The 19667-nt window shown below is 47.2% G+C and overlaps 2 protein-coding genes across 2 annotated transcripts in view; both read right to left on the bottom strand.

Moving 5' to 3' along the window:
* LOC126538734 (membrane metallo-endopeptidase-like 1) overlaps nucleotides 1-12558 on the bottom strand; it is a 29117-nt gene extending 16559 nt beyond the window's left edge. The window contains exons 1-5 of the mRNA XM_050185470.3: nucleotides 11755-12558; nucleotides 9235-9288; nucleotides 6496-6599; nucleotides 4485-4540; nucleotides 2955-3006 (exon numbers count right to left, since the gene is read on the bottom strand). Of these exons, the coding sequence (XP_050041427.3) occupies nucleotides 2955-3006; nucleotides 4485-4540; nucleotides 6496-6599; nucleotides 9235-9288; nucleotides 11755-11844 (356 nt within the window). The 5' untranslated portion in view covers nucleotides 11845-12558. The remainder of the gene's footprint in view (nucleotides 1-2954; nucleotides 3007-4484; nucleotides 4541-6495; nucleotides 6600-9234; nucleotides 9289-11754) is intronic.
* The window catches only part of LOC129380225 (membrane metallo-endopeptidase-like 1), a 28263-nt gene continuing 20974 nt past the window's right edge, over nucleotides 12379-19667 (bottom strand). Inside the window, exons 7-9 of the mRNA XM_055073815.1 lie at nucleotides 15648-15781; nucleotides 13504-13723; nucleotides 12379-12399 (exon numbers count right to left, since the gene is read on the bottom strand). Coding sequence (XP_054929790.1) covers nucleotides 12379-12399; nucleotides 13504-13723; nucleotides 15648-15781 — 375 coding nt within the window. The remainder of the gene's footprint in view (nucleotides 12400-13503; nucleotides 13724-15647; nucleotides 15782-19667) is intronic.

Raw genomic sequence — 19667 nt, 5'->3', positions numbered from 1 at the left:
GAGTCGACTCCTTCAGAAGAAGAAGATTTCCCGTTTCTTACAGCGATGACAGCTTCGGAAATCGCCGAGCGTCAACGGGCCGACACAGAATTGCTCCCACTCATCAAACACCTCCAAGGATACGACGTCCAAGTCCCACGCATGTTTATGAGAGGTTTATCGTCATTTTGCCTCCGAGATAATGCGCTCTACAAGAGAAACTTTGAACGCAACCAGGAAAAATTCTTACTCGTCGTACCGTCAGCCATGCGACCAGAAATTTTGGAAGCTTGCCATGATGAACCATCGTCGGGTCACTTAGGTGTCAGCCGGACGTTCGCCAGAATTCGTCTCAGATACTTCTGGCCTAAATTGTTAGCGTCGGTGCAGCATTACGTGAAGACATGTCGCGAATGTCAAAGGCGCAAAACACCACCCGTGAAACCGGCCGGACTTCTTCAGCCCATAGACCCACCAACGACTCCATTTCAACAAGTTGGAATGGATCTTCTTGGCCCGTTCCCAACATCATTGTCAGGGAAGAGATGGATCGTAGTAGCGACGGACTATTTAACACGATATGCTCAAACTGGCTGCCTTGAGCGAGGAACGGCAGTTGAAGTTGCAAATTTCTTCGTTTGTAACATAGTACTGCGACATGGTGCACCAATGGTCGTGATTACCGATCGAGGAGCGGCCTTCACAGCTGATTTGATGCAATGTTTGATGAACATGACTCACACCAGTCATAGAAAAAGCACTGCATACCACCCCAAACAAACGGCCTGACGGAACGTCTAAACCGAAGCCTGGCCGATATGTTGTCCATGTATGTCGACCTCGAACATAAGACATGGGACGCAATCTTGCCTTACGCCACTTTCGCCTATAGTACGGTAGTACAGGAGACAACCCAGGTCACTCCATTTCAATTGGTCTATGGCCGCACAGTAACAACCACACTGGATGCTATGTTGCCGGTAGATGATGACAACAACAACCCGTACGACGTCGACGACTTCCTACAACGAGCTGAAGAAGCCCGGCAGTTGGCACGGTTCCGTATCCGCCAGCAACAGCGTAGGGACGCAAGCTACTACAACCTGCGCCGCAGAGAAGTTCAGTACCACCCGGGCGACAAAGTGTGGGTATGGACACCAGTGCGTCGTCGCGGACTAAGTGAAAAACTCCTTCGCCGATACTTTGGACCTTACGAAGTTATTCGCCGAGTAGGTGACCTGAATTACGAAGTCATCCCTCATGAGCAAGAGCGATCAAAGCGGCACATCCATGCGGAGGTCGTACACGTAGTCCGCATGAAGCCTTACTACGACAGGCAATGAAAGCACATCTATAGATAAATTTGTTTCATACGCATCGGGACGATGCGTTTTCGGAGGGGGACTAATGCCGCAGAGAGCTCTCCACATGCCAGGTACGAGCACTCTCGTGAGGCACCTTTCCAAGCGTCTCATCGCTAAAACCCATTACTCGTCGCATCGCCATTAGAAGAACGCCAGCAACGCCTCGCGCATGGCGATACAGCGCGTCTCCCGTGCACGCGCTCACGGCAGCGCCCGAGTCTGCCATCCAATGAGAAGCCACGGCGTGGCTCTTGGCCTTCGGGGCGCGTGAAAAGTGCGTTCGGCGGAGAGACGCGGTTGGCTGTGGAATAGGCTGCTGTTAACTCTTCTTTTAAAGTGTGTGAATGCTTAATATTTAGTTTCTGGGCACAAGTTCGCCCACAATAAACCAGTGTGTTTAGTGTGCTTCATTGAAGAGTGCTACAATATTACTGACGACGGTGACTTTCGTATTGAGTGGTCGTCCTAATTACTCATCTCGATGCCATGATATATGTGACGAACTGTTTGTTGGCGCTCCATTCCCCAGAGCTACACCATGCACTTCAGTGGAGGGCTTCAGATCGCTCGTCGGATAGGCTCCTCCTCAGTGGTTGTAATTATAAGCACACTAATCGTGAACCTAAATTTGGTAACGTGAAAACATTCGCTAGTTTGCTTATTGTGTCGTTTTCTATGTGCCTTCACCTTTGTCCGTGTCCTTAGCGCGGTTACCTCCTAAACGACAATCCAAACGCACGAATGTTTTGGCATTCCGCGCTCCATCAAACAAAACATTACCGCCGAAGCAGTGGGTGGTGGTGGTAACAACTTTATTGAGATTCTGCTCAGTTATGACCTGGCAGGCCCGAGTCCTAGGATGGCCCCTCGCGAGGAGCGACCCTTTCGGCCCAGGCAACGAGGGCTTTTTGTAGTTTTTGATCCGGCGTTCTGAGCAGTGGAGATTTGAGATGCAGACTCGTGCGCAAGGGAATAGTCACTGAGAAGCGCAGCCTTGGGCGCAGAAGGGACGCGTAACGATTCGCGTGATCTACCAAGGTGCGCTTCATAGAAATGTTTTGGCTGGCTCGAAACAATACATGCCGGGGAGATATGCAGCAGTTCGACGTAGGTTTTCTGGGTGACATCGGTCTAAGTTCATTACTCGGCAGAAATTAGCAGCTTCTGCATTTTGCGTGTCCGGAGCCGGTCGTGAAGTGCTCGGGTGATGACCTTCAAGTCTTGCATTAGAACCAATTGGCTGGCCATCTTACGGGTAAAAGGTTGATATTTTTATAATTACGTGCCTATATTTACAACCTCGCGTATTTCACGTATGTTTTCATTTAGTTAACCTAGCACAAGCTACATAATCTTGCTCGCGTACGTCCTCGTGTGATGATCGCTGAACAAAGCCTCCCTGGGTTGTCCCTCCATTGGTGGATCTTTTCTTAACTTTGAGCACTGATAGTGCTGCAGGTCGGTACTATGATGAAACGTATAGCTTGTCTGTGGAAACACCTTGATATATTTGTGCAAGGTATACGTCCGTTCCCAACTACCTCGTTTTTGGAGTCGACTAGGGAGTGCATTGAGGAAATTATTCCTCGTGTGGCATAGGGAATGACTTACGGGCTGAGGCCGTCCGTGTAAAGAGGTGGTTCAAGCATCGCACCTGGAACGACTGCGATGAATGAAAGTAAAAAAAAAAAAAGGTGGATATGGGCATCTTACTTGCTTCTGACAGGTCTCCAGTACAATTTCACTGCTGTATAGACTTTATGACGGAAAGCGTTTCACATTTCAAGGTAAGAACATTGCTTCGACGTCGTGCTTATTTTTTTCTCACCGTCTAAAAGGAACGATAAAGGGCAGCACCAAGCTGCAGAGTAAACATACACGAGTTTCCAGCAAAAAAAAAAACAGAAAAACACCTTCGCAGTTGAAGGAAACATTCGTCCGGGTCCGGAACTCAAACAAAGGACCAACGTCTTTCCGGGGTGGTCGCTTTACAGTCAGAGCTAAATATTTTTATTTTTGTTATTTTTTTTGCTTCAACTGCGAAGCTTTCTTTCTGGAAAACCTGTGTGTGTTTACTATGCAGCATTGTGCTACAGCCAGCGGATTACAATTTTCCCCTCTTCTGAACTTTCCTCCATCTTGCGGGCTTACCACAGATCTAATTTGCCATAAAAGCAACACTATATTGGATTGAAATTGACAGAAGCGGTTTATAGGTGAGCTTCGCACTAAGCGTCATACTTTGTGTACGATGACCTGATGCCTGGCGTCACAGGTACCTATAAATAACGCCTTTATATTACATTCCTATCGATGTTATGTTTGCACTTTAGAGTGAAATAACGCACGAACGAAAACTAGCTTAGTCGTTACTGTAGAGAATATTCGAAAAATAAACGCTTTGTAAAGGTCACCGAGCCAAAAATGCACTATAAACCTCGAGGCCGTTCTGCGCTAAATGCAATGAACAATAAGTATTTTCTTTTAACAGTGCACAAGTTGTAACCAGGAAAACTCCAATTTGTGTGGGTGCGCATCGGAAGCCTGTAATACGGATAGCCAAAGCGCGAGTGTTCTCGGTGCGATAACAATGGATCAGGGCGCTGGTAGTTTGATAAGTGTATAGCGGCAATGGGCAAGTCGTTTAAAGCACAACAGATTGGGAGGTTGCAAGGCTTATGGCGTATCCAGAATACGGAACCGACCGTACTGCGCGTGCGCAGACACATCTGCTCTGCGCCAAGCGGATCCCTTGACGCATAATGCCAGCAATTTGTGAAAATTTGTAATATGTTTCTGGCGCTACGTACGTCGGGATTCGTTAAAAATGTACCCTCGCGCATAGTATGAAACGGAACTCTTAAAAATTGCTTTCTAGAAGCCTCGGTGGCTAAACGCACATGCAAAACAATAGTGCCTCACAAACGTGCTCAATACTCAAAACACACAAAAGTGCTCGATAATACTAACGACACAGCATACTTATTACTAATTACCTTGTCAGATATGAATTCACAGATCGCGAGTAATTGTTGTTTGACAACGAATTCAACGTTTCCGCTCGCATTACTCGCGACTGTAGTACATGTATGTCGTCGACAAACGTGTATCACACCGTCCAACAGAAGGAGATTAACTTACCTACTGTGTTGTATATTGGGTCGTAAGAAACTTCTAACGAAGAATACGGCACATCGCTGGAATGAAAGACAACACAGTTGGAGATGAACGTTAAATGCGAATGTGCACTTCTGCATACAGTTGACTCCGCTTAAACGGAACTAAAAGATACATAAAAATGTGTTCTCTTTATTCTAACTTTCATTTAGGCGAAGGACGAAACAATCCCCAAGAATTACTTTATTACAAAAGCGTCCGAGTGTGTTGATAATGATGTGGTGAAAAAGAAAGACTTTACAGCGCTCTGATCTTAACATTGTAGCTTCTTTCGCTCAAGACAGCGCTTATGCGCGAAATAAAGTTCGAGTAACTCTCCTCAGTCTTCTAGCTCAAAATAGCGCAGCAGACTTTCAACTGCATATGTCTTGCCATCAGGCCTGATGCAGTAATGCGCGCTGGAACAGTAATATCTGTGCTTTCGTTAACAGAAGCATAGCTTTCGCCACGAATCTCACCGATTATATTTTCACCTGTCTATTCAAACCAAGCAAAAAGGGCATCATCTGAGGTTTCATATTGCTACTGGGTGAACATACAGCATTGGCAGCCTGACTATAAGGTCCTATCTATTCCGTAGTGCTTTGTTGCTGCTCAGGAATCCTTATAGCGAAGTCTTCATGATGGAAACGGCACTGCAACTTCCTCGTCTTTAATCTGCATAAATTTTCGGTAAACTGCCTGGTTGATTGCATTTCCTTCGTTATTTATGGCACGTCGGTTTGGGATGTTTGGCGGACTTTGCTGTTGCGTGCGCTGATGCTAGGGGATGTTTCCAGTTAAACTTCCGTTTAACCAAAATTTACAAAAAGATTGGATCCGTTTGTCTGATATTCGCCAGCGTTCGGCCTTTGCGCGGCCAACCAAATTTGATACCATTGTTCCGCTTATCCGGCATTATCGTTTAAGCGGATTTCGTTTATCCGGAGTTCACTGTATTTTTAATAGCATTGAATGGCGCTTGAGCAAAGACACCAGACCAACAACGAAAACAACCATACATACAACTCAAACAGCAATTAAGACAACAACGACGATAACAACTGTAAAGTTGATCCTCGTAATAAAACAAAAGCAATACCTAAGCGTTTAATTATTCGTTTTTTTTTTCCTCATAAAGAAATGGCTGTTCTTTGCATTTATTTGGGGCTATTACAAAACTTAACAGAAGCGTACGCGAGGTGATAGACGAGAAAACTGCCGCCATATTGGTGCACGAACCTGAATATACCGCGAGGCGCGGTCTGAAGCCGGAAATTTCGGAAGGGAGGGAAGGGGTGCAGTTTGAGTTATAGTTAGCGCGAATGCGGTACGTTATTATGAAACATGCAAACTGAGATACATAGCGCATCAACACGCCCTAACTTCTTTCCTGCTATTATGAAACGCCGCGAGCACAGAACTATGCCGCAGTGTTTGTAGATACCGTAGGTATACGTGCATGCCACTCATGACAACCCCCTGCCAAACACACACAAAAAGAAAGAAAAGAACAAAGCAGAAAACTAAAAAAAATTAAATTATGGGGTTTTACGTGCCAAAACCACTTTCTGATTATGAGGCACGCCGTAGTGGAGGACTCCGGAAATTTCGACCGCCTGGGGTTCTTTAACGTGCACCTAAATCTAAGTACACGGGTGTTCTCGCATTTCGCCCCCATCGAAATGCGGCCGCCGTGGCCCGGATTCGATCCCGCGACCTCGTGCTCAGCAGCCCAACACCATAGCCACTGAGCAACCACGGCGGGTAAAGCAGAAAACTAGCCATGTTCGTGCATAAGAACAATGGGCTCGCTTCGATAGTTATGACAGCGCCTTTGTGGTTCTTCATACGCTAGCATTCGCACTGAGGCCAACGAGCCATCCTTGGATATATGAATGATTACTTATTTAATGCGTGCATTCACCGCAATTGAACATTAAACGCCCGATTCGTACACCGTGTGTATGACCATCCACACCCTCACTGGACTCACTCGATGAACTCTGGTCGGTTCCATGCGAGCTTCTGCCACTCTCGCTCGGCTTCGGAGACCATCAGCTTGACGACAAGAATGACGTACGTGTCCTGGTATTCGGTCTGCAGCGAGAAGCAAGTGGTTAGATGATATAGGCCGTTGAAAAAAACGCCACGGTATGGTGTTTTCCCGACACCGCTCCACAAAAGGTCAACAAACTGAGCGACTCGTCGTGTATACGCTTGCTTAAAAAAAAAGACTAGGAAAAAAAAAAACGTTGTGAAAGGTCACACGTGAAACCCCGACGCATTTGTGAAAGTATTAGCAACCAGTATTAACAACCAATTAAGACGTGATAATGGTAAATAATGCAGGCTGCCTCCGTCGGTTGCTTCGAGCTCGCCGCCAAAGATCACGAGGCTCTTCTTGGTTTAACAATATATTTACGAGAATTATATACAAAAAGAAAAAGAGGGAAGTGCGCTCGACATGCAGGGGATACGTCTAGCTCGCTTCGCCAATTCGCCGAAGCTACAATAGAGCTGACGGGTGTGGCTTGGGTATACCCATTCCAAAGCTCTGTAGTAGAGAATTGGCAAACAGGGGGCCCAAGCCACGCCCAAACATTGGGGGAGGCAACCTCCATTGTGGGTCCCACGTGCTCTGTCGTGCTCGACCCATGCTGTTTTGTACACGCCCGATACGGTTTGCGTCCGCCAACGCTTGGACACCTTGGTCTAACTACAGCTTTCCCGAATGGATTCCCGCGAAAACGTCGCGATATTAGGCACTTTTATTGCGCCATATCGAGTCGGGAACATCAAGGGCGACGGCCTCTCGAGGTGTATTCCAGCCTCCCCTGTTCTCGATTCTTTTTTTTATTGTGCACCTAAATCTGGTTACACGAGCGTTTCGTTATTTCGCCCCGTGGGAATGCCGCCGCCAATGCGTATTATTTAAGTGGCCACGACCTAGCTCTTGCTGTAAGTCGACGCACCATACATGCAGTAACCTGTACCACTCCGGCTGTTTCCTTCTAGACTTGGTGGGAATTAGAGTTTTCCAGCGCACCGCTAGCAAGAATTCATGCATGCGATGGTCGGGTCGTTTGTTCTGCCTTAATTGGTTTCCGCAATTACTGAGTTGCGCGGGCTACCCATTAACATAATCTTCGCGAATCAGCCATATCAGGTCTAGCGGTAGGAGCAGAGTCCGTACTTACGAAAGGCAACTCAATCGACATGATCTAGTCAAAAGGAAATGAATTTTCTGTAGAAAACCGAAAATGTACGACAATTAAGCAGACAAAAGAAAATTTTTTATAGAGGCGATATATCACTTCAAGTATTCGTACTGGTGTCTTTAAATTACTGGTAGACTGAGCTCTCCGCGTCCGAGCAAACGGGGAAATCGCGAGAAAAAAAAATTAACTTTCCGATGCAGCATCGGAGCCGTAACTTAATCACCAAAGAGCTTTACATTGCAATGGAGTGAATCAGCGGTTTCCGTGCTTTCGTCCCTGCTCACGACTTTGTGCGTTGCCTGCCGTTTCGGCGGCGTCTGTATGTGATATTGCACAATCAACGAATTGTATTTTTTTCTACTTGTTCGTTATTAACCGGGGCATTACCTGGGCAAACAAAGGTCACAAAAGGAGGCGCAAACCTTTAACGGGGCATTCTAAGGATGCATTACCAATAAAAGCATTTATTTCACTACGGGAACTTAGCGTAATACGATAGAAATGCAACAAGTGTCTGAACAACTACACACGTGTTCGATTTCAGGTACATATTTTTTTCTTTTTTTTTTACGGGGCGTGGCCAGACAGCGTGCTGACACACGAGTCACTACTCAGTGCAATGCAAAAAGTCGTGCAGCTCGCGCGTGTACAAACTGTTAGTCAGCACTGGTAATGTTAGTTGGTCAAGGATTAACTAGAACTACTGCACATTTCGCTAAATTATTATCATTTTAACCAGCAAATTATATATCTGCCACCTGTCACTAAAGACTCTGGGCCGTAGTCGCCAGACTCAGTAATAATGAACGCCGAGCGAATTAAGGATACTGTTTAGAAATAATAGTTTACCAGTCTGAGCAGAATAAGTTGCCTTTTAGTGTCCTTTTAAGATAAGGGAATAGGTGACGTCCAAAACAAGGCGGCCAAGACGTGCTTCCTGTTCCTGCAACCGATTCCGGCGCTTGAAACCCGCAAAAGCATAGCCTTCAAGATTTGTTTCTGTTGTTCCGAGGGAACTGACGTTAGGGGCTGGGCTTGGGCATCACCCATAAAACATGAGCTAAACGGTAAGACATACGTAAGAAGGTTCTCCTGTTGCACGTTTGTGGCACGTACTGAATAGATTAATTAAAAGCATGGAAGTGGAACTGAATACGCTTCCTGAATGTGAATCAAAACTGAAACTACGTGTAAAGGCTTTGGCTTTTGGTGACGTCTACCGGAATGCAGACGCTTAAGAGATTGTAACAAATTTCTGGTACGTCTAAAATCAAAATTTTACGAACAAAGTATATTCAGTATTTAAAAAAAGATGTAAGATCATGCTATATCTGAACATTTAACAGGCGTTCAAGGTGCTTCCTGAAAACCACATTCTGTCTCTCTCGGGGTGGATATGAACCTCAAGATAACTTCAGCTTTGTTTTTATTACGTTTTGTTTTCGTTTGAGGCGACGTTCAGTTTAGAGCTATAGCCGAACTCGGCTACAGAGTGATTAGCTCGCAAAACTTACGTCTTCCACAAGGGCCTCGTTCTGGTCACCAACGACGAACTTCATGCGCTGAACCTGTGGGAGAGTGCGTGAGGCACGTGAGGGTAATGGAAGGTACAATGCGTTGGCGGGCTAGTTGGTGCGAATCCATGAATACTTTGTTTAGCGCAAAACAACAGACACAAGAAAGACGACAGGACAAGGCGCCTTGTCCTGTCGTCTTTCTTGTGTCTGTTGTTTTGCGCTAAACAAAGTATTCATGGTAACGCAAGGTGTTGCCAAGTTACTGAGACATCAGAATACGGCAGTGTTCACGCGTGTGTTGTGGGGAAACGTGACTGAAAGCGCCCATATTTTCCGAAAGCATCATTTTTTCTTTAGTTGTTGCGTATCGCATGGGATTTCATCAGATCCCTGAAATAAGAACCGCGTTAAATATAACGTCGTGCGAGCAGCTTCACTGCGTGTTTCTGAGCACGTTCTAAAACTTTCCAAATACAGCTTACGCCCTAAAACAAAAATTCAAAAGATTGCATGCGTAAATGTAAGTAATAAACTAAAAAATTGCATATCGAAGAAAAAAAATTGCCTCGGGTAACTAGAAACGACTGCGAACGATATGTCGTCGGTCCCATTTCAAGCTGCACCCCTATATTTTTATAGTTGGCATTAGTTATGTGAAAGAAAAAAAACACAGGTACACTTGCTTACTGTATTACGGCCTTTACGTCAGCTTTGTGACCACAACTTTTTTGGACATCGACAATTACGGATGGCGAAGGTAGAGGCTAAACGCTCGATCATTCGGAGTGACGGGACCTGACGTTAAGAACTCACACAAAAAGCCGTGTCTAAGCGTTCAAGCGTTACCTATACAATCCGTGAAGACTATATACAGGGTGTTCAAAATTAAGTTTTATGGTTTTCTTAAAATTAGGCACTGGGAGGCACGTGAATACCATCTGTGCAAATAAGTTACGTAACCAGGGGGACACAAAGTGAGATGATAATTATCGCCGTCAGCAGCCCAATCAACAAAAATTGAATAATTAACTTTTTGTTGACTGCAGTAAGTGGGTATGTTTGTTTTGAAAAGTTAGAGGCAGTCGGGTTTCTACACAGTATCAGTTTAAAGAATTCTTCTAGCGTGTCTGTGCTCCGAGATATCCGACTCCAATTTTTAGTTGTCCTTGGCATGATCACGCATGCAAGAGAGTGAGGATCGGCGCGAAGCTCCTCCCTGATGTGACGCGGCAGTTGCTTCCGGCGTTTAGTCTGACAACGGGACGGAGGCATAGGAAAATATGATAACTGCTCCCCATTCCCCTCTCGGCTGGCGAAATAAAACATCAAAGAACCCGGAACCGCTGTCGTAACACGCGACCGCGCAACCTGTAACGATGGCGGCAGCTGCCATGCCGAGATAAAGGCGCTTGCGGAGAAGCCGATTGGCAATGCGCGTGCGTAATGGTGACCAGACGAGCGGGCACGGTCCTTGCCTGGGCTACGCGAATAAAGTGACCGCTGATTCCCAAGTAGTGTAAGTTTTATTGAAATCAAGAGGAGCAACTGCACGGCACGTCGCACTGTCATACTTGCAATGATTTCGCCAGCCGAGGGGAAGGGGAACACTTTTTTTTTTTGTTACCAACATGGCAACATACAAAACAAGACATTTTAACAGTACACAACAGTCACGAAAAAATCTCTATAACCTTTGCCTACGCCTCCGCCGTTGTCAGACTAAACACCGCACGCAACAGCCACTCACATCAGGGAGGAGCTTTGCGCCGAACCTTAACTCCCTTGCATGCGTAATCATGCGAAGGACAACTAAAGATTGGAGTCGGATATCTCGGAGCACAGACACGCTAGAATAATTCTTCCAACTGATGCTGTGTAGAAACCCGACTGCCTCTAATTTTTCAGTACAAACATACCCACTTACTGCAGTCAACAAAACGCTAATTATTCAATTTTAGTTCATTGGGCTGCTGGCAGCGATAATTATCATCTCACTTTGTGCGCCCCTGGCCACATAACTTATTTGCACAGGTGGTCTTCGCGTGCCTTCCAATGCCTAATTTCAAGAAAACCATAACGCTTAATTTTGAACACCTAGTACATACTACACTAAACTACACTCACGAAAATATTCGTGAAAGGCAGCGTTTCAGCGCCGGTGTCGAGCCAACAAACAAACGAACAAACAAGCGAACAAACAAACAAACAAACAAACAAACCGCACATGCAGCCAGCGCTTGTGTGCATGCGTGTGCGCGCGTGAGTGCACATAAGCATGTGTGTTTGTTCGGTTTGACTCCTGAACATTAGTGCCATGCTACCAGCGCATAGTAGTACTAACTATATACAGATTTAAGACCCGCAAGCGTTTTGCGACTGTCACTACAAAGCTGCAGCATGATATTACGTGCATGTGTATATGGGGCATAATTCCTTTTCAAACGAATTTGCGGCCTTGTGGCTGTGTCCCCGCGCCATACTGGTGTCGAAATGAAGATTTGATTTGGCTCGATATACCTTAGACAGGGCGTGCTGCCTCGTGGCCGGGGTCATCCACTCGTTGTAGTCCAAGTTGTGAGCCATTGTGGCTTTCAGTTCCTCGCACATTCTCTCGACTTGTTTCTACGATAACGAAGAAGACGAAAAAGCCATCGATGTAAGCGCAGTTACCGGCGATGTGATCCAAATCGGAGCCTTCAAAATGTGGGGCCAGCGAATGACAGTATATTTAAGGCAGTGTTTTTTTTTTTTTTTTTTTCAGACTGATACCGATAAATTGTCATACGACCTTATGCCCTGCGGCGGTAGCATTGCTTCTTTCTTTCCCTTGGCTTTTTGTTTCTTCTTGTTGTTGTTAGTGTCCCCTCTTTCAAGACGCCCAGTTTTCAAAAGGAGCATGCGGTGATCTCTATTATCTGCACGCCAGCTTGCCGTTAAATGTAAAGCAGCAATGTTCCATACGGATTCAAAGAGTTCTTGCAGGCAATAAAGTTTGAAACGTTGTGCATGCTTCTGTGTAGGTGCATGCTAGATGCATATTGCCTACAGAAATTTCGTAACCACGTTATTTGCTTGGAAAGTTATTTTTGTTTTATTCTATGCTTATGCGGGCTGACTGTGAACAAGAATGAGTCAAGAACTTCATTTGTCTAAAAATATTCTCTGTAAAAAAAGAATAAGAATAAGAGATAATGAATGAAGCTAGGACTAGCGAATCAGGGACGACGAAGGCGAAGCTACAGTTTTTCTATTGGCTTTTGACGCCATGTTTAGGGTATCTTTCGCACCATTCATGCGTGCGTGTCTGAACATTCATGTCTGCTTCTGCCACGTAAAATAATATTTACATAGATTAGCGAATATGGCATAGTTCAATGCTGTCCCAATTAGTCCAGCATTGCAAAGCATTCTTAACTGCTGCTTTTTTTTTATTACACAAGTCTCCTTGTCGAAACAATGGAGCCAGCGACATTCCCTCTTCGACCACTGTTCCTCTCATCAAGTCCCCACCTTCCTGTGAACGTCTGTCTTTTCTGGATTCATGAGCGAGTATAGCATATACACATGAACGGACTCTCGCGCATGTAATACATTATTTTCCACGTTCTATAGCAGTTTATTTTGTAGTAAAAGATCGAAGCCCGCGTAATCGACTGCTCGACCGGTTGCATTCTCGCCTGTAATTTGCATTGACTTGCAGCAGCGCCGAACGGTTTGTTGGTACATTGCAATAACACTTAGAAACCGCGCGAACAGATTGTCGAGTATAGACTTCAGGAGCGAATACTGACAACTTTTGTTCGAGAGAACGTGTATACCGTGTGAACATGCGGCAGAACAGTTAAAGTCAGTACAGTGCGACACCAAATAGCAACGTATCAGCCGCGGCACACATTTACGTTACCCGGCAAGACGACCAAATAATCTTGATAGTCGAAGACGCAGGTGGCACTTGTTGCATTAGATTCAGAGTACGTAAGAAGAAGAAGACCACCCGCCGCTGTAGTTATGGTGTTGCGCGGCTGCGTAAGAGATGGCGGGCTCACTCCCAGCCATGGCTGTGGCACTTAAAGGGGGGGGGGGGGGGGCTAAATGCAAAAATCGCCCACGTCCCGTGTGACGGGGGCACGTTACAGAAACTCCCCGGTTGTCGTTGAAACTAATCCGGGGTCCCCCAACTACGGCGTGCCTCGTAATCAGATCGCAGTTTTGGCGCGCAACGTCCCTGCATCTCGTTCCCGCCTTAAGATCAAGCGCGAGACCGACCTGCGAGTTTCGCAGCGAGCCGGACTCGTTCCTCAGCAGCCAGCCCGCCGTGTGCGGGAACGCGGCGAGCAGGTCGTGCAGGCAGTGCTCGGAGCGGGGCGCGTTGGCGGCGAGCCCGACGCGACGCAGGAACTCCTGCCGGATGTCCAGGAACAGCTGGCTCGTGTACGGGCCCAGCTCCAGGATGACGCGCCACGTCATGTAGTTGATCAGGTGGCGCCTGCGGGTGGCCACGCCCGGCAACTTTTTACCGCGGCTGTGAACTGGCGCTTTCGGACCTTTTTTTTTTTGAGCGTATGCCACCGGGCTACGAGAATTTCTTCGTCCTGTACTGGATATCTTACGGCTAATTATATGTCAGCTGTAGTAGCGTGGTATAGTATGCGAATAGCTATGATGTTTTTTTCTTATGATTCCGAGCAATGACGCTTCTTTCTAGCACACCTGCACTCATAAGCGTCAGTTATGAGGGCTCATGTTTGACTCGCGTGGGCAAGTTTGGTGGAGGGAGGAAGTACAGCAGAGGGGTAGGTGCGCTTTCTCCCCCCCCCCCTCCTTCGAACTTGTCTACGCGGGTCAAACTCTTTTTCCAAGACTTCCAAATTTTGGCCGAGTAGTGACTAAGTTATTTTGTGTGTTTACCCAAATGGACAATTGGGTTTCTCCGCGACTCCCATCAGGGCAAAATGGCAACGAAGAATACAGAAATTTTGGTGTCCCCTTCGGAACGGGGCGACAAGTACTCAGCTAGCCTACTTCAGTTAATCAGGTAATCTACAGATATTTATCGGTCTAGCATTTTGTCTCTGTCTCATTAATCTTTTCTCTCTTGCTTAAGACCTCTGTATCCACCTGTACCATCATGTGTTGTGATGGCGTTTCTTTCTTTGTGTGTGTGTGTGTGTTAAGTATGCTTTCGCCTTCGCTATATGCGCCCCAGCAAAAGCCAGTGCCACTATAGAAAGAAAATAACCGTCAGCGGTTATTTTCCTTCTGCCTCGAATAACAGTAACTGCCCCTAACTAATGCCCCTATATATAAGAATGAAGTGTAAAGTGAGGCTTAGAGTTTAGTAGTAATAGAATGTGCAGGAGCCAGCCTGGCGCTTAAGGTAGGTGTGTATTGTCCTTGCAGACTGTAGTAATCTAGAGAATAAATTACTGCAATTTCTTACCCGCATTTTTTTTTCCTTTTTACAATATCTCAATATCCCAATATGCGCACTGTGCTCGTGAACCAAACTACGGGGCTCCCCACGTTATGCTAAGTGAGCGGCGTACCGAAGCATTGCATACAACTCGGCTACGTGCACGACGCACTCCCCCGACATGGTTTCCAGACGCTCAGAAGATTATGTGTAGGCATACGTTTAATTATGCGCCATACATTATTTGCCCTTAATGTGCTCGGGATTTTAGGATGCACGACAGGGCCTCGCAGAATTTGCCTCGATGTCCTTACGCACCTGTTTTCGCTCTTCGAGCGCAGCCAAAGGTGCCGCCCGCCACTCGATAACCTTTGCCGCACTACCGCGGCATCCGCACACCGGCCGCACGCAGGCGCTGGTCGTCAACGTAAGACCCGTCGGTCGGAATCATTTTAGGCTGAGATACGTACTCGCGTCGCTCCCAACGCTGCTGCGGCGTCTACCTCGGTCGTGCGCGTAGCCGAGTGGTATGCAATGCTTCGGTAGGCCGCTCACTTAGCATGACGTGAGGAGCCCCGTAATTCGGTTCATGAGGACAGTATCCGCACGTTCGGATATTGAGATGAGGTGTGGCGCAACGTTCAACACTGCGTTGGCACGTCGTTCCACGCAGCGTTGGCTCGGGGTTCGAACCAATCAGCGCCACCCCAATGCCCTGTCCACCCTCCTTGTTCCTCCTCCTATAATCAAGCAGGGGCGCTCCAGGGACCTCTCAGCTTCGGCGGTGCATGTCCCCCAAACAGTGCGCGCGCTCACCTTTCATGTGTGAGCTTTCTAACCTTTCTAACCAAGGCCTTGGTACGAGAGGTAACAGAGGGTTTTTTTTTTTCCATGCACCCCAATTACGAAGCGCAGCCACTTTCCTCGTCAACAACCCCTCCGTACCATTAAAAGAACGAGAAAGAATCAAATAATGAAAAACACGCGACGTTCTCACCTGATGACGGGCTGGTGAAACAGGTGCGAAAGGTACTGCAGGTACTCCTTGCTCCAAAGCACGACCTCCGGAGTGGCTCGGTGGGTGCCACTGAGGCGTTCCGTGACCTTGCCGATGATCTCAGTGAAGGGAGTCTGCGAGTTTCCGGCAGAAAACGTTATCTGCTCAAGCGTCTTATATATACGTGCAAGCTGCCGCCTTCGTATCTTGATGCAAATGAGCGGATCCTATAGCTATTCACTGTTTACGAAAGTGTATATCATAATTAGCAAATCTGACCGACAATAAAAGGTTGGTTAATAAATTGTTAGTACATGATTACAATTCTACGATGTACAACTGCGCTACTTAATATGAGTCAATTATTCCCATTCCCTATCTCTCTTTCAAATTTCTTATTTCTCTTTCAACGGTGGACACAACTGTCCACCGTTTCCTGCGTTTTGCTCCGTCACAATTTTTCGCGCATGTTAACGCTGACTATTATGCATTAATGTGCACAATATTGTTCAGAAACGTGTACTCTTGCTTTATGGAAGAGAAAATTAGTTTTGGCAGTTTCTTTCTTTTTTTTTTGCACGAAATCAGGGTTTACCTTCATAGGCGTATGTTGCACGGATTCGAAAAGTAATTACCAAAAGCTAGTGATAACTTGTGAATAACTTGTACAGCTCTGGCCGTTATGCAGTCATCGATGTGACTTCGATAACTGGCCCTGTTATTTCGCAACAACCCCTTGTCGCGGCGCCAAGAGCAATTTGTACGGCGTGTGAGGTCAACACAAATCCATAGCGCGAATACTGTCAGTGAATTGATCTATACCGGAGGCGTAATTCAATCGATCGAAGTATTCGCATTTGCGCGGAGTGGTTGACCGGCAAGAGCTAACGACGCGTAGTAAGTGAAAAGCGACATGATGCAATGACTCTCATATTCCGTGTTTGTTTGTTTGTTTGTTTATTGCGAACAGAAATTTAGCATATTGCTGGTGACAGACGGCTCGATTCCGACTCTTTAAGTGACTTATTTGAAAAGATGGATTTTGATTGCAAGACAACGCAAGAGGTTGAATTAGGTACCCGAGCAGTTCCTATACTTATAACAATGGAGCACCGGGGTTTACTCTAATAAGTTCGTAATGTAAAGCGCGAAAGAGACAAGTACAAGCAATTGTCAGCGTTTAATTATGCCGGTTAACGTCGTGAAAGCGCACAGTTGGCGATGACGCAGGTCGTAATGGAGGGATCAGGATCGATTTGGTCCAGCTGGGGTTCTTTAACAAGCACCCAGTGCACGAGTGCCTTTCTTTTGCACACAACCTTCTATGGACTGTGTTTTTGAGGCTTAAGCCACTGCGCCATACCCTTGTGAATATAGTTTATTTCCTTTAAGTTGAGCAGCTTAGCACCTTAGAGTAATTTAATCGCAACAGTGAAGCTCCGCCGTCACGACCGTATGGTGTATATATAGGTACAAATTCTGAGACTGTCCCCAAAATATAACGCGATATGCATTGGCCCTCTAGCAAAATAAGTGGAAGTTCCGTGTATATTGTGGAATATTGCTACGCGACTACCGCAAGGCGAAAGGAAAGAGCCATCGCTGGACAAAGAGGACGAGGAGGACAGTGTCGTTCTGCATGCGATCTGTCCACCACTTTGTTGAGAGCCTTGTATCTCAGTGTAAATACACCGTGTGCATAGTGTTTTCTTTACGTGACATTTCTTGTGGAGGTACGCGTTGCTCCCTGTACCACCGCGGAGCTCCGCAGCCGCCGCTCCGTCGCAGTTGCTACCATGTCTCCCGGTGAAGGAACACCGTCTTCGCCGACCGCACCTCCCGGGGCTCCAACCTACAACGCTGCCTCCTGCCTGTGACCCTGGCGTGTGCTCCGGCCAAGCTGACGTTGAGATTGACGACTGGATCAACCTCTATGAACGTCTCAGCGCAAATTACAGGTTAGACCGTACCATAATGCTCGCCAATGTTCTCTTCTATATCGGTGGCACACCACGGGTATACGGTTCGAGACGCACAAAGCTGACATTTCCAGCCGGGGCACACTTTTAAGCAGCAGATTCACGAGCTTTTAGGCAGTACCTCTGGTCTCGAGCTTGCTGCCCGAAAATAACTGTTGACTCGGGCTCAGATTTATACAGAACCGTACGTTGCTCACATTCAGGACGTCTCCGCTCTTTGCCGCAAGGTTGGCGACCACATGTATAAGTCGGACAACGTCGCGCACGTGTTAAAAAAGGCTTTGCAGTCGACGTGTTCAACTTGCTTGTTTACGCCAACGTTTCCGCTGTCGTTACCATCATTAACGAATGTCCGCAGCACGAACAAGCCAAAAGCCGCCCAATAACGCAACAGTTCTTCCGGTTTCCGAACACGGCTGCAACTTCGTCATGTGATACCCCACGCCAGCCGCCCGCCTATGACCACTTCACGCTCATTGTCCGCTCATTGGACAGGCAGCTTGAAGCTGCCTGTCCTGCCCCTATTCAACCGGCCGTTTCTTTCCATCGCACATTTACGACTCATCGATGCCATCGGTATCCCTGATTCAGGCGGCAGTAAGACAAGACTTTCTAATCTCGGCCTCCCATCCGTGTGCCCAGTAGCACGACCGGATTCTAGGTGGTACGGCATGGCTACCACTCGTCGTACTCAGACCCCTGCTTTGCCGTTTCGGAATCCTTCAGTATGGAGAACGCCCGGCGATCAACCCATCTGTTTTTATTGCCACCGGGCCGGACACACTTCTCGCAATTGTCGTCGCCGTTGGAGCATACCTCAACCCAGCTCACCCACCCTGCCTACCTGCGCACTACCGGTTCCCAGCGTCCACCCTCCTCTACTCGCCACTGTTCTGCCTCGTGAGAGCCTCTTACCCCTGAAATCACTATGCCTGTGAGCCGCTGCTCTAGATCACCATCGCCTCAACGCCGTCAATCACGCTCTCCTCAGCCTCGCCCAACTTCCTCACCGAACTTTTCTGAATGCTCATAGCCGGAAAACTAGACAGTGCGGCTTATAGAGATGAGACTGCAGTGTCTTCGTCGTCCACAAACCCTCTACTGACGCTACCCACAGACAATAGCCTCCTTGACGTCCAAGTCAATTAATGCTGTTACTGTGACTGATCTCGTCGACAATGGAGCCCATTTATCCTTCATGAGTTCCACCTAACGCCGCCGCCTGCAGAAGATCCTAACGCCGTCTACGACGCCGACCGTACGTGTTACTGATGGTGCTACTGTTGACGTAATAGGAATATGCACTGCCTGGGTCGGCATCGCCGGTAGTCACACGGTCGCCCTTTTCGCCGTCCTTGTTCGCTGCCTCCAATACTTGATACTCGGCCTCGACTTTTTTCTGCCGCACTCTGATCTCATTGACTGCTCAGTTAATTCACTCCGTCTTGACCTTCCTCTTCTATCAGATGCCCGTGAAGCACCCATGAGTCGTCTAAGCTTCCACCTCTTTTGTTCGTCTACCACCTCAAGCTGTCACGTATGTTTGTGTGTCATCGAACCCTACTGTTTCTGATGGCGACTTTATTATCACTCCAATACCTGACGTGCGGTTGTCACGCAAACTTACTGACCCACATACCATCGTCATGATTTCTGACAACTTCGGACAACTGCGTGTTTGTTCCAATCCCTAATTTTTGGCTGAACCCACAAGTGCTTCTCCATTAGATTTGGATTGGCCAGCTCAGCCCTATCGAAGATCAAGCCGCAGATGTTATTGCTGCAGCCCCTTCTCCTGATCAAATCGGAGGTCCACGGTCAGCCACTTCCGAAGACACCATTTTTCGGAACATTATTGGATCAGACGTTTTGCCTGAGCTGGCTCACGCCCACTGCCGCGTCTTGGCTTCTTATAACATCCTGGACATCCATGGTCGCCCTTTAGGCCAGATATTTATTGCCGCTTACCGATTAAACACCGGTGACCATATGCCAATTCACCGTCAGCCTTATCGAGTGCCCCAGTCCGAGCGCGATTCAG

This window comes from Dermacentor andersoni, chromosome 3, assembly GCF_023375885.2.
Source record: "Dermacentor andersoni chromosome 3, qqDerAnde1_hic_scaffold, whole genome shotgun sequence".
Classification (NCBI taxonomy): Eukaryota; Metazoa; Arthropoda; class Arachnida; order Ixodida; family Ixodidae; genus Dermacentor; species Dermacentor andersoni.
This window is presented reverse-complemented; position numbering and strand designations above follow the sequence as displayed.